General features: G+C 36.8%; 3 protein-coding genes across 5 annotated transcripts; 1 reads left to right on the top strand and 2 right to left on the bottom strand.

Annotated features, from left to right (window-relative positions):
* Positions 1 to 19: 19 nt before the first annotated feature.
* On the bottom strand, positions 20 to 8688 carry LOC107840445 (WD repeat-containing protein 13). The gene is made up of 12 exons (XM_016684306.2): positions 8289 to 8688; positions 7557 to 7666; positions 6774 to 6843; positions 5665 to 5821; positions 5447 to 5584; positions 4179 to 4318; positions 3767 to 3814; positions 1587 to 1697; positions 1315 to 1496; positions 1103 to 1224; positions 484 to 560; positions 20 to 389 (listed from the first exon to the last, which is right to left on the bottom strand). Exons 1-12 carry the CDS (start codon positions 8511 to 8513, stop codon positions 279 to 281), a joined length of 1491 nt encoding a protein of 496 aa, XP_016539792.1. The 5' UTR covers positions 8514 to 8688; the 3' UTR covers positions 20 to 278.
* Positions 8689 to 9207: 519 nt separating this feature from the next.
* LOC107840448 (protein REDUCED WALL ACETYLATION 2-like) lies at positions 9208 to 11171 on the top strand. Its single transcript, XM_047395160.1, has one exon. It carries the CDS (start codon positions 9477 to 9479, stop codon positions 11169 to 11171), a length of 1695 nt encoding a protein of 564 aa, XP_047251116.1. The 5' UTR covers positions 9208 to 9476.
* Positions 11172 to 11304: 133 nt separating this feature from the next.
* LOC107840449 (purple acid phosphatase 2) lies at positions 11305 to 15891 on the bottom strand. 3 transcript variants are annotated; one of them, XM_047395161.1, is made up of 9 exons: positions 15715 to 15891; positions 14814 to 15106; positions 13713 to 13913; positions 13490 to 13601; positions 13002 to 13231; positions 12593 to 12731; positions 12024 to 12244; positions 11816 to 11937; positions 11305 to 11714 (listed from the first exon to the last, which is right to left on the bottom strand). In XM_047395161.1, the coding sequence occupies exons 2-9, from the start codon at positions 15024 to 15026 to the stop codon at positions 11513 to 11515; spliced, it is 1440 nt and encodes a 479-aa protein (XP_047251117.1). In that variant the 5' UTR covers positions 15027 to 15106; positions 15715 to 15891; the 3' UTR covers positions 11305 to 11512. The 3 variants fall into 3 exon arrangements, with proteins under 3 accessions (XP_047251117.1, XP_016539798.1, XP_016539797.1); XM_016684312.2 differs by lacking the exon at positions 14814 to 15106 and having other exon boundaries at positions 15715 to 15890; XM_016684311.2 differs by lacking the exon at positions 15715 to 15891 and having other exon boundaries at positions 14814 to 15707.
* Between the last annotated feature and the right edge of the window lie 571 nt (positions 15892 to 16462).

Here is a 16462-nt window from a genome sequence, read left to right as displayed (position 1 = left end):
GCTTTAACTGGGTAGGGCGTTTTGAACCAAGAAATCATGTAATTCCTTCTAACTCACTGACGTCAAATACACATTGTACAAAGCCGGTGGAAAAATTGACATACAATTGTGCTATCAGTATGCAAAAGCCTGATATCCACTTACCAAGTTCTCGTGATAAACTTTTGAGTTAGCTACACTGCCTGCATAAAAATTACAATTCTCACAAATTCTACGCCAAAACCAAATATATTAGCAGCTGTGTTTAGCTCAGATCTGCATTGAGCATGACGTTGATGTTAAACCGTTTTTGCTCTCTTCCATACGATGACAGTGCCGCCAAAATCAGAGGAAGCTAACAAGTTCTCTCCATGATTCCAAGCAATACCGATTACTGGATAGCCATGACCCTGCAGCCAAATACACCCCAATTTTTTAATTCCCTTTACCTGGTGGTCCATATTAACTCTGGAGATCAACTTTGCGTCCCATTTTTTTTTATACCTGAAGTTTGTTTACACATGTATTCCTTGGCCGAGTTAAATCATAGAAGTAAACATTTGCATCTTCACTTCCAGCAACTACAAATTGAGTAGAATGAAAAACTAAGTCAGTTGTGGAAGAAATTCATAAATAACAGAGACTGAAAATATGTGTACATACATGAAGCTTCAGGAAACAACATAGATGTTTACCGGGGCACCCTAAAGAATGAAAATATCTCTTGTCATTGAAACCTTTTCATTTTTTCTCTAAAAAACTTTAGATGCATGTAGGAACCGAAGAAAGTCTTTAAGACTTAATTCCTCCAACATTATCTGCTTGACTACCTAGGAATTTCTTTTCCTTCTATTGTAAAACTCCAACCGCTATCCTTTTCATTTTTTGAGTATCTTCTTGAGTGTAAATACAATAAAAGTTAAAAGGTTGGAAGTCAAAGTCAATAAATAAAACAAGGGATTTGCCCTTTTCTCTCCACCAGAAAATGACTTCCAACTGGGCTTAGTCAAACAGACTACAAAATAATGGATCTCGGGAAGAGAAAAGGGCAAGCGGAGATTCACAAATTGGAAGCAGCTTTTAAAGACAATAAACTTTTTATGAACAAATCCACAATACATACCTATGTATTCTCCCTTTTCAAGGGAAAGTAAAGGACAGAAAGCCGCACGGATACTATGTAGTCGTGCAGCCAGCTTCAGTGAGCACCTTAGTGTCAAATAACCTTTCATCTCCAAAGAGATGCTGCAAACCCATAATACTTTCAATATGACTAGAAAAGGAAAATCAGAAGAAAGAGAAACCAAGATGAGAGGCATATGTTTCAGTTTTGACCTGAAAAAAGACAAACTTCCATCACGAGTAAAAGCCAGCAAGACAGGGCCTCGTGCCAGCTGAGAAAATGTCCTGTACTCAACAGTTGTAACAGCAGATCTATGCTTGCTGCTACTTCTATTCCGATGAGTTCGAGAAAGTGCACCTGTATGGGAGTCCATACTAACTGTGTAAATACATCCCTGAAGATGATAAAGCTGAAAATAGTAAGCCTTGGAGTACAGAGAGGACTAGAAACTGTAATGAAGAATAATAGGGACAAAGCAGGCAACCTGACCATCACCGCAGAAAATAAGCTGACCAGTGTGGTCATGGTCCATGGCAGTGACTTCACCATCGACGACAGTTTTACTGATCGTTCTCCCCGTGCTAAAATTGAACACCTGAATGTTAGTTTTAAGGTTTAGTGCTCAATGATTGAGAAGATAAAGAGTGAAATGAAAGCTGTGACATATTCTATATGGTGAAACAAATATATACAGGGATGCATTGTCATCGAAACCTTCAGAAGTAATTTGAACAAGTGTATGAATCCACTGACATTGACGCGGCGTATTCAAGGAGAGGTGCCTTGGTGTATGCTTTTTGCAGATGATGTAGTTTTGATTGATGAGACGCGGGGGTGTGTGAATGATAAATTAGAGGTGTGGAGACGGACCCTTGAGTCTAAAGGGTTCAGGTTGAGCAGGAGCAAGACAGAATATTTGGAATGCAAGTTTAATGACGTGAGGCAGGAAGACGAGGTGGTAGTAAGGTTGGATTCCAAGACGGTGTGTAAGAGGGATAGTTTCAAGTATCTGGGGTCCATGATTCAGGGGAATGGTGAGATTGACGAGGATGTCTCCCATCGTATTGGAGCGGGATGGATGAAGTGGAAGCTCGCCTCGGGGGTGTTGTGTGATAGGAAGGTGCCGCTCAAGCTTAAAGGCAAATTCTACAGGGTGGCAGTCCGGCCGGCCATGTTGTACGAAGCGGAATGTTGGCCAGTCAAGAACTCTCACATTCAAAAATTGAAGGTGATGGAAATGCGGATGTTGCGGTGGATGTGTGGGCTTAATAGGGGAGATAGAGTTCGAAATGAGACTATTCGGGAAAAGGTTGGAGTGGCTTCGGTGGAGGACAAGATGCGGGAAGTCCGATTGAGATGGTTCGGGCATGTGATGAGGAGGGGCACGGATGCCCCAGTTCGTAGGTGTGAGAAGCTTGGTTTGGATGGTTTCAGGCGGGGTAGGGGTAGGCCGAAGAAATACTGGAGAGAGGTGATCGGGCGGGACATGGAGCAGTTACAACTCACTGAGGACATGACCCTAGATAGGAAGATCTGGAGGGTGCGGATTAGGATAGAAGGCTAGTGACAGTTTGAGTCGTTGGGGTAGGACATTACTTGGTAGATGTATTATTCTTGCTAGGACACTTTTTGTATGCTTTATTACGAATGTGTTTACTATTCTTTGTTTATTATGCCTTGTGGGTGGCATATTTTTGTCTTTACATCTTGTTCTATGCTTTATTAAGTATTTGTCTATTATTCTTTGTCTTAAGCCGGGGGTCTATCGAAAACAGCCTTTCTACTTCTCTTGAAGTAGTGGTATGGACTGCGTACATCTTATCCCCCAAGACCCCACTATGTGGGAATACACTGGGTTTGTTGTTGTTGTTGTATGAATCCACTGACAGTTTCTGTAGGCGTATAAGTATATGAAGTAACCTACTTTTCTAGCGAAACAATATTCAAATCCAATTTTAGAAAAAGAAATACTCTAGTAGGTTCATGTCAGCCTGAATAAATTTGTACTATTGCTTGGTTCTTATCTTACAAAGCTTAGGTCAGCTCTTTGCTTCACATGCAAACTACCAATTGATTTATGTGATTCCCACAAATTGTTGCCAACTTATTCAAGTCATTAACTGCCAAATTTCGTCTGTATCTTAGTAAATGTGCAGGTTTGATCTGTTCACTTTCAGTTCGATGTAAACTGCTTGTTTGTTCCCTTTGATATCCCCCAGTCAGCTTGCGTACACCTCAACTAATTCACTGGGTATCCCCCTACTACAGCCCACAAGCACAAGTGTCAGTCAGCCTGCGTACCCAAGCTTCGGCACTGTTGCGATGGACTCAAACCTAAGATTCTCCGGATTATTACTACTGTGCCTCAACCACTCAGCCAACCCCTTGGTGATGAAAAACATGTGTACCTTAATGCATTTTGGAAACATTATCTCTCTCTAACAATCTAATCTCATGATGATTGCTGTGCACATGAAAATATCCTTTCCTCCTTTCTTTGTTCTATCCTCTTTTCCCTGAGGGTAGATAGATATTTATCATGTGCCCATGAAGAAGTATTTCATTAATTACACAAATAAATCTAACAAGGATAAGTACAATAATCTATAGAGTAAAGATCTAAACAATCAAAATGTGTTAAACTAGAAGATAGAGGATAATTACATTTATTTCTTTTTTTGCATTGCCAGCAGAAAGAAAGTTATTGTTCACCTGTAAAAGAAAAGAAAAAGGCAACAAAGAAAGAACTGACTTTAGTAAGTTATTTAAATGAATATATGTGCCAAGCCTAAGAAAAGAATTTGAAGGTGCTTTCATGCAGTAAGTTATACAGTCTACTGATTCAATAACAGTTACAAAATTTACAAAAAAAAAAAAAAAAAAAAAAGAAGAAGAAGCTGAAAAGAACTGTGAAGCACAAGGACACGCATGCAAACATGCATTGCCAACAACACAAGAAATTTGCATGTAAACATGCCTTTCAAAAACCTAAGAAGAATGTCATCTAGGATAATCTGTTCTGGTGGTTGCAGAAAATGTTTACCCATAACCAAAAGGTACATCTTTGTCCACTTACAGGATGAAATCGAATACAAAGCTGTGAAGAGACTCCATAAATCACCCTAATGCAAAGGCCTTTAGAAATATCCCATACTCTGACAGTTTTATCCATTGAAGATGATGCGATGTACTGATTGTTTGTGGAGAAATCAAAATCTGGAAAAGGACAGATTTTAAAAATGATACTAGTGACATTTTAAACATATACAAAGCATGGCTAGAAGTTCATCACTCTTGACCGAGGAACAGACTTACGATTAGAGTCACGAAAAGGCATGCTAAGCACATTCCAAAAAAAAATAAAAATCCATAAGAGCACCATTGTGTGGTTTCTGGATTTCTGAGTCACTCAGTTTAGACCATCAATACATTGGGATAAGGACTAAAACACCTCAACTAATTTCACATATCCAAAAAACTGTCAAAATTAAAGGGTTCTTTACAAAACCAATATCAAATTAGAAAAAAGAGGTTTAAAAGAGTACGAGCATTCAAAAACTCATGTGATGATAAAAGCTCCTAGGCAAAGCATGATATCAAAAGAAAACGCTTCCTTTCTATCAACTCAAAATAATGCTTAACAATCACCACAAAAAACCTGAGTTTGGACCAGAACTTAAAAAAATATTAATAAAAAGGAATTAAAATTTTTATAAAGTAATAAAACTGCCAGTGTAGAGGGTCATATATACATGGGAGAGGTTTTAGACAAACAACAATTTCTGTTTTTTAAATTTTAGGACGCAACATGTTTTCATTTCCATATATTTGGTGATTCGATTCGTCGGGATCACAAGACACTATACTGAGTTAGCAACTTAACATTCGCATCTGAATCAGAGATCAAAGAAAGTGGAATTCTTCCACATAATTTTGCTACCAATCCTTCACGAATTACCTTTAAAAATTCTCCTACCCATTACTTTATTGTGTTTATCCTTTTTGTTCCTTTTTTACGTATTAGTTCTTCCTCGGGCCCCACGCATAACAGGAGCTTAGTGCACCAGGCTGCTCTTTTCTAATTCTTCAGCTCCTTTTTCACTAAAAACCTGAATTGAGGTTTTAAGTTTAAAATCCCGATAGATTTTGGTGCCTTTCTACAACTTTTGCCTTTGACAACATTGATGCCGGATGCTGATTGCAACTTAAGTAAGACTATGGTTACAGATTTAAGCTACTATTTCTAATACATTTTTATAGAGGAGAAGTATAACTCAAACAATTCTGATATATGAAAACGAGGCTAAAGACTAAGACTGCAGAATCAATACCAGTTAATCCAACCTGTGACATCTTTTGAATGCCCTATTAACTGTTTAGTGACTGAAGGGGGCATGGAGACACTGCATACTGTCAAACTTCCATCTGATGCTCCATATGCAAGTAGATCAGAACTCATATGTCCAAACTTTATAACCGTAACTGAAAAATTAGAGTACTTAAGTTAATAATAAGCTAGATGAAGAAAGAGATAGATTGCTTCTGATATGAAAAACAATTACCCATGGCCTTGCATTGGTCAAAAATGCAATGCATCCCAACAAAGGAATATGCAGGTTCCGACCTTCTACGTGGCCGATCATCAGTATCACTGACATTTGAACTGAAACTAGTAGTCCGACTCAATGCTTGGCTTGCTTGACTGGGACTTCGTAAATCCTGCATAAACATGATATGGTGAAAACTGTGCTAAGAAAATTCTCATTTGTCATGCAACTATAATGACCAGAAAGAAACTATTCCGATCTTCTAGTGACTGACACACCAAGAACATTTGGCAGATGGCTGGTATGGAGCTAGACTCGACCAAGTCATTTGCCAATTACCTTATGTTCATCTTTGCTAAAAGTTAATCTGATAAGGCCATATGTAAGAGCTATAGATCTAGAAGATTGAACAAATTGAGCAATTGAATGTTCTTATCATCTCCATGCTGGAGTATGTTATGACGCACTCAGCTTCAACAGTCCGAACGAAACTCTATATACATGTCCAAATCAGGTGCAAGAAACTTATTTGCAAAAAAGACCTTAAGGAGGCATTAACATACATCTACAAATACAGTGAATGTCAAATAGAGAGACAGCATAAACATTTGCAGATTTGAAAAATGAGAACACTGGAAAGATATATAACCAAACAAGCATACCATGACACAGTAGTTCACTCCGACTTAACCCTCTCCGCAACAGAAAAAGAGAATACTGCAGCATTCCATGGTCAAAATTTAAATTCTTTAAATCTTTCTTTTTGAGATTATAACATTTATTTATATATAACAATGTTTTATATACATTTGAAATATTAATGTTATCACATTATAAGATATTAAAGAGTTAATAGATCTACAGATAAGTTTCATTTCTAAAGAAAGGGAACTGCTCAAGAATATTCAGAAAATGCAGGTTAACAGCTTCCAAAGAATTCAGTGATTAAATTACTTAGTTGTATGAATTTCACCCTTCAGCTTAACTTGTAGTGTGTAGATACAATCCATCATCCAAATACTTTTTAGATGACATGTCACAGATAGTCAAATACTCGTCATAAATAGATGCATGCATAGGCTAAATCAAAAAATATGAAAAAAGATTAGTCAAGATGCACATACCTTTAAAGAATTCCAGCTATCCGACTCGAGTAACTGGGAAACTGGACTTGGTGAAGTTATCCATCGGCCACTGATGCATCAACCAGTAAATTATCCTGATGTCAGATTGTATGGAAGTACGAACTTCAACAAATGACATAAAAAAAAGATTAAATAAAAAAATAAAATGTTTCATGTTGTAGAGGTTCACATTCCCCAAAAAAATTGCAAAGCGAATTCATTTGAACCCTCTTGACCCCACGTGGGTCGGGCCTTGAGGACAGATTGGAAGAAAACACCTAATGTTTTTTGTCTTCGCTAGCATTTTAACCTGAAACCTCATGGTTCCTAATCCACTTCGTTTCAGATCATGGCCCAGTATGTCAAGCAAAAAGAGAATACATCCTTGGGACCTTGGCACTTGGCCCCTCCTATACAGTGATAAATTCATAGTCCAAAAAATTTCAGACTAAAAAACAAAATCATCAATATGGTTGTTACTTGTTAGACTTTGCAAGTCGTCGCGTAGGTTTCTTTTTATCTGTAGTTTCAAAATCCACGGCTTGCTAAGTGTTGCACTAAAATATAGTTGCAAAAATAGACCTTCGATTTTTTGAAGGCAACATACATTTATGTCAACTGAGTATCTCTCTCTAACAGTGTTCTTGGTATTTGACATCACAAATGAAAATTTTACAAATCGTAAGAAAGTAAATTAAATAACCAATTATGAGTCTTAATCAAGCGCATTAAATAAAAAGGGATTGAATGATACTAGAAGAAATAAAGATAGATCTCAACCACCTGTTCCCTGGGGTACTTGAGCGGCTCGGTATTTGCAAGTTCTCCCAATTCCTTGGCCTATTAATATAATTACGATAAGCTACATATCCTTTTCCATTGCATCTCCAGTCCTTAAACAAGAAATAAAATTCTATCAGGTCACAACATAACTAATCTCAACAAATACATAGATGCTACAATCAAAATGTTGGATAAAATTGCATACAGCTCACACCTGAACCACAAAAATAAGTTTAAACTGAGATAAAGCGAAAATGCCACAAATGTACGTCGAGTAAGCAATGAATTGTTCACAATGAGAACTTTCCGTGCTCTCTCCACGACTTCCTTGCAGCGAAAACGAGTATATTTGTACATAATTACCTGTCCGCCATGGAATTTTACATCGAAGCAGCGTTACTAATCGAATAGCAGTACAAACTATAAAGGCCTTTTTCGAGGCCACGTTTCTGGTTACGGATTCTAACTTAAGTACTATCAGGAGTTCTTAATTGTCTAAGGTGTAGTTCCTGGACTCTCACATGATCCGAACGAAGAAAATCAGATCCTATTTACGCCTGAACGAGGAAACTAGTACGTGTATCATGAATGAATAAGTAAAACAAATGGAAAAAGAGAAAAACGTAAATACGTACAAATACAATACGAATGTATACACAAAAAATTTGTTTGTGGAGAGAAATGTAATCACACATACTCACAGTGATGATGCAGTTAAATGTGAAGCGTTACCTTGCGACGAAGCACACCGGATTCAGCTTTACGATGAAGGAGGAATCGGCGAATTCCAATGTAATTTGGATCTGAATCGGCCGGCGCTATCTGAAGCATACAGGTGAAGAGGTCAGGATTTGTAGTCAAATCCTTTTTCTTCTCAATATTATTCTCCTCCTCTTTCAGTTCATTCTTCAGTTCATGATCAAGCGAGCTTCTCTGAAAATTCGTCGGTGTCGCCATTCAGGTGAAATCTTCATTCAATAAAAATCGCCTCCTCCGGCAACCAGATCGTGGAGGAAGCGAAGAGCTTTGAAAAAAAAATTCTGTCGACGATGGCGGAGAACGGAGTTTGTTAAAATGTGAACTGCGCCATTTTTCGGTGACGGTGCATTTTATAAATTTTAGTAGTAATAAAGTTTGTGGCGAGTAACTCCATATTCTTTTTGTTTTTATCATTTCCAACCCTGAAACTATAATGTTTTTACGAGAAGCACCCTTCTTCTTTTGCTTTTTATACTTTTTATCCACAATATTCGTTTATTTTTTCCTTTCATCAAAAATATTGCAATAAGCCTGTCTAGTTGTCCCAAATCTCATTTATGCCCCAATGGTGCGGTGTTCAAATGTCTCATTATTTTATCAATAAGAAAACAAAATGAATTAGGAGCATATAAGTTGTACGTCATCCGTCATCCACTTCCTAATAAGGAAAAGTGTGTTTGGATTGACTTTTGCCTTTTGATTTATAAACACAAGGAAAAAATTTTAACTTATAGATTTTGATTTATTTTTAACATTTTAGCTTGCGCTTTTTAAGTATATTCAAACACTTCAAAAGTATTTAAAAGTTAATTTTGACTTAAAAATACTTAAAAGTCGATTTTGACTTTAGCATTCAAGTTTCTGGAGTTACTCTTGATTAGCTTAAGCAGTGTTAGAATTATTTAAGGCTTGGAAGAAGAAGACATTTCCAGGCGGCCAACTTTGTTAAGCGTTCACCCTCCCATCCATTTCCGTCAGTAGTTGAGTAATAAATACATAGAGCATATTTCCAAATTTGAACACCAAAGATTCATTGTCTTTATCCGTCCGTCATAGCTGGATGTGATGATGATTTCTCTCTCTTGTTCTATTTGATGTGGACTCATTTCTTGGAAAAAAATAATAATAAGGTTAATTATTAGTTGTGAATTGTGTGTGAGGATGCTAATTTACGGCCCCCTATCACCTGGTCAGGTGTCATTTTTTCTTGGAATTGTGCCGGTATGTGCTGCTTGGTTATATTCAGTGTATTTGGAGTACAAGAAAAATTCAGCATCATCCAAAGTTGGCAGTCATTCTGATATGATCAATTTGGTTGAGTTGGGAAATGAAGCAGTCAAAGAAGACGATAGAGCGGTTCTATTTGAAGGAGGTGATCTTCAATCAAAATCGCCTAGAATCAGAAGTTCATCTATGACGTCTCAGATTACTAGTTTTTTCTTGATGGATGAAACTTTCTTGCATGAAAATCGGTTAACTCTGAGAGCAATATCAGAGTTTGGTGTCCTTTTGACTTACTTTTACCTATCTGACCGTACAAATCTATTTGGTGAATCAAAGAAGAGCTATAATCGTGATCTTTTCCTCTTCCTCTACTTACTTCTCATCATAGTCTCTGCAATCACTTCTTTTAAGATCCACCATGACGACAAGTCGGCTTTGATCTCCGGAAAATCCATAATGTATTTGAATAGGCATCAAACTGAAGAATGGAAAGGATGGATGCAGGTATTATTTTTAATGTATCACTACTTTGCTGCCACAGAAATTTACAATGCTATACGAGTTTTTATAGCTGCATATGTATGGATGACTGGATTCGGAAACTTCTCTTACTACTACATCCGCAAGGATTTCAGCATTGCAAGATTCACTCAGATGATGTGGAGGCTTAATTTCTTGGTATTTTTTAGCTGTGTTGTCCTTAACAACAGTTACATGTTTTACTATATATGCCCCATGCATACTCTTTTCACTCTGATGGTTTATGGGGCCCTTGGTATATTCAACAAATACAATAATAATGGAACTGTTATTGCCATTAAATTCATTGCCTGCTTCTTGGTTGTTATTCTGATTTGGGAAGTTCCAGGAGTCTTTGAGGTGGTTTGGAGCCCATTTACTTTCTTCCTTGGATATGCTGACCCAGATTATCATTCAAATTTCTTCCTTGGATATGCTGACCCAGATTATCATTCAAAACCCAAGCAGTCTCTCTTGCACGAATGGAAATTCCGTTCAGGTCTTGATCGTTACATATGGATAATTGGGATGATATATGCATACTATCATCCAACAGTAGAGAGATGGATGGAGAAACTTGAGGAAACCGAAGTGAAACGTAGGATATCAATAAAAGCAGCTGTTGTCATAATGTCGCTCGCGATGGGATATCTTTGGTATGAGTACATATACAAGCTCCCGAAGATCATGTATAACAAATATCATCCATACACATCTTGGATACCAATAACTGTCTACATATCCTTGAGGAATGTTACCCAATATTTTCGAAGCCACACTTTAACCCTTTTTGCATGGCTTGGGAAGATCACTTTGGAGACCTATATATCCCAAATCCATATATGGTTAAGATCTGGTGTGCCGGATGGACAGCCTAAAAAGTTGCTATGTTTGATCTCCGACTACCCATTGATGAACTTCATGCTCACCACTGCCATATATGTTGCAGTTTCTCACAGATTATTTGAATTGACAAACACTTTGAAATCCACATTTGTTCCGTTGAAAGATGATAAACGTCTTGGCTACAACATAGTTGCGGCTTTACTTGTATCAGGTCTTCTCTATGTCTTGTCCTCTGTATTTCTAAGGATACCTCAGATGCTGGTGTAAAAGTGTACTTACATTACATGAAGGCTTATATAGTTTGTGAGCTGGCTGCAGTTTTTTTTTTTTTATATAGAATTTAAGTTTTGTGCACCGTAGTGTATAAAATATTCTACACTATCAGGTAAACTTGATTTTACAAGCTAAATCACATTCATAATTGGATAAATGAGTAAACTATGAACATATATATGTCATCCAATTTTCTTTCATGGAGTTATTTCATTTTCGTCACAATGACTTCTGAGACAGCAAGAGCTTGAAATTTATTGGTCGCAGGCTAAGCAACAAAATTACAGAAGTTTGCTTAGAAAAAGGGAAGAGAAAAAGATAAATCTCGTGTATGTTCACCCTGATTTGGCTGTTGTGGATTCATCAAATGGATACCAAAAACGGTTGTTAACCCATATCCTATCAGCTTCCACAGCACATCCATCGTGATTACGATGCCAACTATAAACAGCATGATATCTATTCTGGATAGCAATAGTGGCATGTCCATAACTGGCCTCGCGGAATGCAGAGTAATTTGGTTGTGGCTCTGTCATGCTGAAAGTAATGTAGAGGATATCTCATTAGTTTTCAGACAAAAGTGCAATTACAATAGGTAAAACAAGTTTAATTTATAGCTACACTTAGATAAATCTTACTTGGTAGCTAAGCCTTCAAGATTTCCTCCATCACCAATCGTTATATAAATTGGAGCAGACTGATCAGGAATAGGAGTGCATTCTTCATTGACAATGTTGTAGGCCACATTAGATATCCGTTCCTGAAACACAATTGAAAATTGGATTATAAAAGATACCATTATGATTCTCACTTTGGCTACATATGAAGTAGGTGAGCTGTACATACCGTTCGCTCATAAGCATGAACATGACCTGCAAAAACCATATCCACTTTGTACTTCACGAACCATTGCTCATACACTACTCTCATGGTTTCCCCTTCCATATAGTGATTGTTGTAGCTGTTATACAATGGAGCATGCACAACAACAAACAGCCACGGAGTCTCGATCCTGTTAACCTTTGGTAGCTCTTTCTTAAGCCATTTATATTGAGGAGTGTATTTGCCTAAAATTTTAAAAGAAAATGGAACTGTAAACAGACAAATCCCTGGTCCTGAATTTTCTGAATGCCTTCAAGAAAATGCATTATGAGCTAAAGGGAAGCAAGGTGAATGTCAACAAAAGATAGACATCAATAAAAAGCCATTATGACATTTGGACTGAAATTTGCTACTACACTACGACTTTTTCCGAGAACTGGAAAAGTAACAGACTGATCACTTTTTCTGGTCGACTACTTCTATTTCCACACTAACACGATGAAAAGAGAGAGAGAGAGAGAGAGAGAAAACGGACACTAGTGCTCAGCTCAACTCAATGCTAAGTAGTACTCGCAAGAATGTCATATCCTTACCACATGCTGAATATGAGGATAAAACTATGATATATGCTGAAGCTCGCTTGATTGAATACCAAAGTGGAGATGTGCTGCCTGATGCTCTATACGGGACATGGTACCTATGAGTGTATGGCTTGAATGGTTCTGTTTCGCCCTGCAGGCAGTATCAAAATGTATTCATCAAACTTCCAGTGCAACACCGTCTATAATACAGGACAACAAGAGTATAATATTAGATGTATGGAAAAGCAAAAGGTCATTTTTGCTGTGGAGTTCAGTTAATTAACTAGATAACCATGTGTTCTCTAAAGTGCGAATGCATGCACATCATTAGTATTTTGTCATTTTTTAGCATGCGAGATGAATTTCATGCCACTAACCTCGCATAGCTGGCAAAGAAGGGAACTAGTACAGTATTACTTACAAGTTCAGGAGCAAAATCTATCTCATGATTTCCTGCGGTCCAAATCCAAGGTTGATAAGCAGTACTTCTCTCTGCGAACCTTCCCCAAGAGTCCCATCTGTTATTGTCATGATTCGGATACTTATCTGCGTAAGATATGTCACCTACGAACAACACTGCTTGCCCCTTAATTGGATTTAATTCATAATGTGTGAGTGTCTTGTTTGAATCGAAACTCTGACCAAGATCCCCTGTAATGAAAATCTGGCCGACTGAGAAACACCACACAAATACTAACAACATGTATGTTTTTTATCCATTACTTCTCCTTTTCTTTTGTAAGTGCGAAAAAGAGTTTATGTTACATGCGGATAATAGCATTCCTCCCCTTCAGAAATAGGCTGTTTCACACAATACGAATGGGACCTCAAAAGCAATGGTAAAATAACCTAAAAAAGCTCGAACAAGTCCCAACAGGCAACAGCAATAATTTTGGTTGGAATTGTTACCTATAAGACCAAATGTATAGGGTACATCAGGCCCAACTTCTGGAGGAGTTGTGAACCAGAAGGTTCGTGCCACTCGCCCAATCCCAATCTTATAGTAGTATTTGGTATTGAACTGCAAAAGGAGTATTAAATACATTGTAAGTTTGGGCATCCCAACACAAATTTTGTTCAAAGAACCAAACTTATCCCACCAAGAAGGGAATGAAAGAAAGAATGTTAAAACCTTCAAATTTTCGATGGTGCAGTGGTGGATGTAACCAGATGTATAGTTATAAAATTTGTAGGTAGTAACTTTTCCGTTGGCCTTATTCTTTTGCTGGCAATTTTCGCTCCAGTATACGACTGTACTTGAACCAGGTTCATCCATAGTCACCCATGAAACAATTACAGCCTTTCCCACATGATCTCCTTGTGTTATGTGAACCTTATAAAGAAACCCCAAACACAATCAATTGGCAAATAAACCAAATTCCCTGAATGAGACAAGCATATACAAAACTTATTACATCTGATAAAAAATTTCGACACTATCCCGGAGCAAAGGTAGAGGCAGCATTTGTCCAATGGTTTAACTGAACCAGTATGTTTCGTATATACTGATTAATATGTTAATAAACAGTAAGATTTTGACAAATACTAAAACAGAGTTTCTTCAATAGTGACTTGGTCAAAAATAAATAGCAAAGAAGACACCCACGAACTACTACCATACAAAGCACCCCTTAGGAGGCCTTCAAAGGCTATCATTTGTAGGACGAGAGGCTAACCTAACCTACACACATATATTCCAGCCCGCTCCCTTGGACTTAGCTTCCAAGACGAATATTTTGAACACGTAATTTCAATTTCAAGACTACGAAGGAGATCGGTGTTAAAACTTCTAAAGATTGAATCTATCAAATTTAAATTCTCAATACCAAAGACATCTACTTTGCTACTGTACTTTCCTTAGGCCCCTCTCGCTCGATCATTATTAACAAAATTCTTCTAGTAAAAGATAATAAGAATGCCATTAAACATAAAGGAAAATTAAAACTTCTGAAGATCGAATCTATCAAATTTAAATTCTCAATACCAAAGACATCTACTTTGCTACTGTACTTTCCTTAGGCCCCTCTCGCTCGATCATTAACCAAATTCTAGAAGTAAAAGATAATAAGAATGCCATTAAACATAAAGGAAAAAGATGAAAAGTGCATCAACATGATATCCATAAACATCAACGGTTCATAGCAAACTCTATGATGCATCAAAGATGTTGTTTAGGAGCTCTAACTGAATAAATACAAATTTACGAAACATCAAAAGGAGAATATGAATATACCTGTTGAGGTGCATTATATCCAGGAGGGACACGAAAGACATCACTATCCAAAGGCATATCAATTGTCTTATCAACTTTTCTAACAAAACTACTGGTCACTCCACCATTACATAAATGTGATTCATTCAGAACCAAAACCAGAACAACAAGAATGTTGCACCCAAAATATCCCATTCTTGACACACCCATCTTTTGTGAAAACCCAACTTTCATATTTTACAAGAAGTAGGAACTCCAAATATATAGGCATCTTGGAACTACTCCCTCCTGTCCATTTTAGTTGTCAATACTCCCTACATTACATTATTGTCCAAAATAATTGTTATTTTATTATTTTAGAAAATTAAGACATCCGTCAATAGTTTCCACCTTCGTCATTATTTAATAAATATGAAGAGAGATTAAAAGTATTAAATTCAGAGATTAAGAAACAACAATGATAAACCCCGGTACAATCTCACTAGTGGTGTGAGAAGGATAGAATGTACCTTTGTGGGTAGAAAAATTATTTTTCAATAAAACTCTCTATTCAAAAGAATTGCAGGCAAAATGACAAAAAAAAGAAGATACAAATCAAATGAAGCAACACATAGTAATACACATTATAGAATACGAAACTATGCGATTACGAAATAATACTACTAGTAAGGCCAAGAAGGGAATGAAAGGCTATCCCTCTACCTCTCTCACCCCAACACTTGCCTATCTACTAATTTTCTACCATTGTCCTCGACCTTCATACCTCTTATCTACAGTCAGATCCTCAATAAACTAAAGTTGTGTCATGTCTTGTCTAATCACATCTCCTAGCTAGTTCTTGTTCGCCCTATCTTTAACAATAACAACATAACTAGTATAATACCACATAGGGAGCTTTGAGGAGAGTAATATGTACACAAACCTTTTCCTCGGCTCAAGAAAAATAATCCAAAGAGAACATACAGAAGTGAAAGTATTAAAAGATATTGAACAATGGTTTAAAAAAAAAATATTCGATAGTCAAAGTAAAATAAACATCATAAAGTAACAAAATGGAAAGATAAGAAACTACGGGAGCAATACTACGAGTCCACGACTATCAATATATGTGGATAGCAAGATAATGCACTACTACCTAGTACCTACTTACCTACTACTACTATTATTTGGCTTTATTATATTTATTTGGCGTACATTGTATGATCAATCTTAATTGTGAAATTTTCATGTTTATGAAAAATAAAAAAATAGAATAATCAAATTGTTTGTCCAAACAAAGGTTTAACTTCAAATTAATCTGATTTCAAATCACATTGACTACAGAAAAATTAGGTGCAGCGTCACATTAGATGTTGTTTGAACACAATATGCCCATCCTTAGAAGGCGGATTGTGTATGATTTAATAATTATAATGTGATTCATATGAACTAATAAAAATTAAATCGGTCAAAACTATAGTAGGAGAAGGATCTTGGATCTCGTATCATAATAATACAATCTTAATAATTATGTTGATTAAAATTCTAATTGGCATTAATGATTTTCTCATTCTTTAGGTTGTCCCACGTCTTAACGCGACTTTCTTCCATTGTTTCTTTAATCGCACGATGCAGCGCACCCTACGATTATAGTTTTGTTGACCAATTATTTGATAGCACTAGACTAGTCG

Source organism: Capsicum annuum, chromosome 8 (assembly GCF_002878395.1).
Source record: "Capsicum annuum cultivar UCD-10X-F1 chromosome 8, UCD10Xv1.1, whole genome shotgun sequence".
In the NCBI taxonomy this organism is placed as follows: domain Eukaryota; kingdom Viridiplantae; phylum Streptophyta; class Magnoliopsida; order Solanales; family Solanaceae; genus Capsicum; species Capsicum annuum.
The sequence above is the reverse complement of the archived record's forward strand: the minus strand, read 5'-3'. Positions and strand labels throughout refer to the sequence as shown.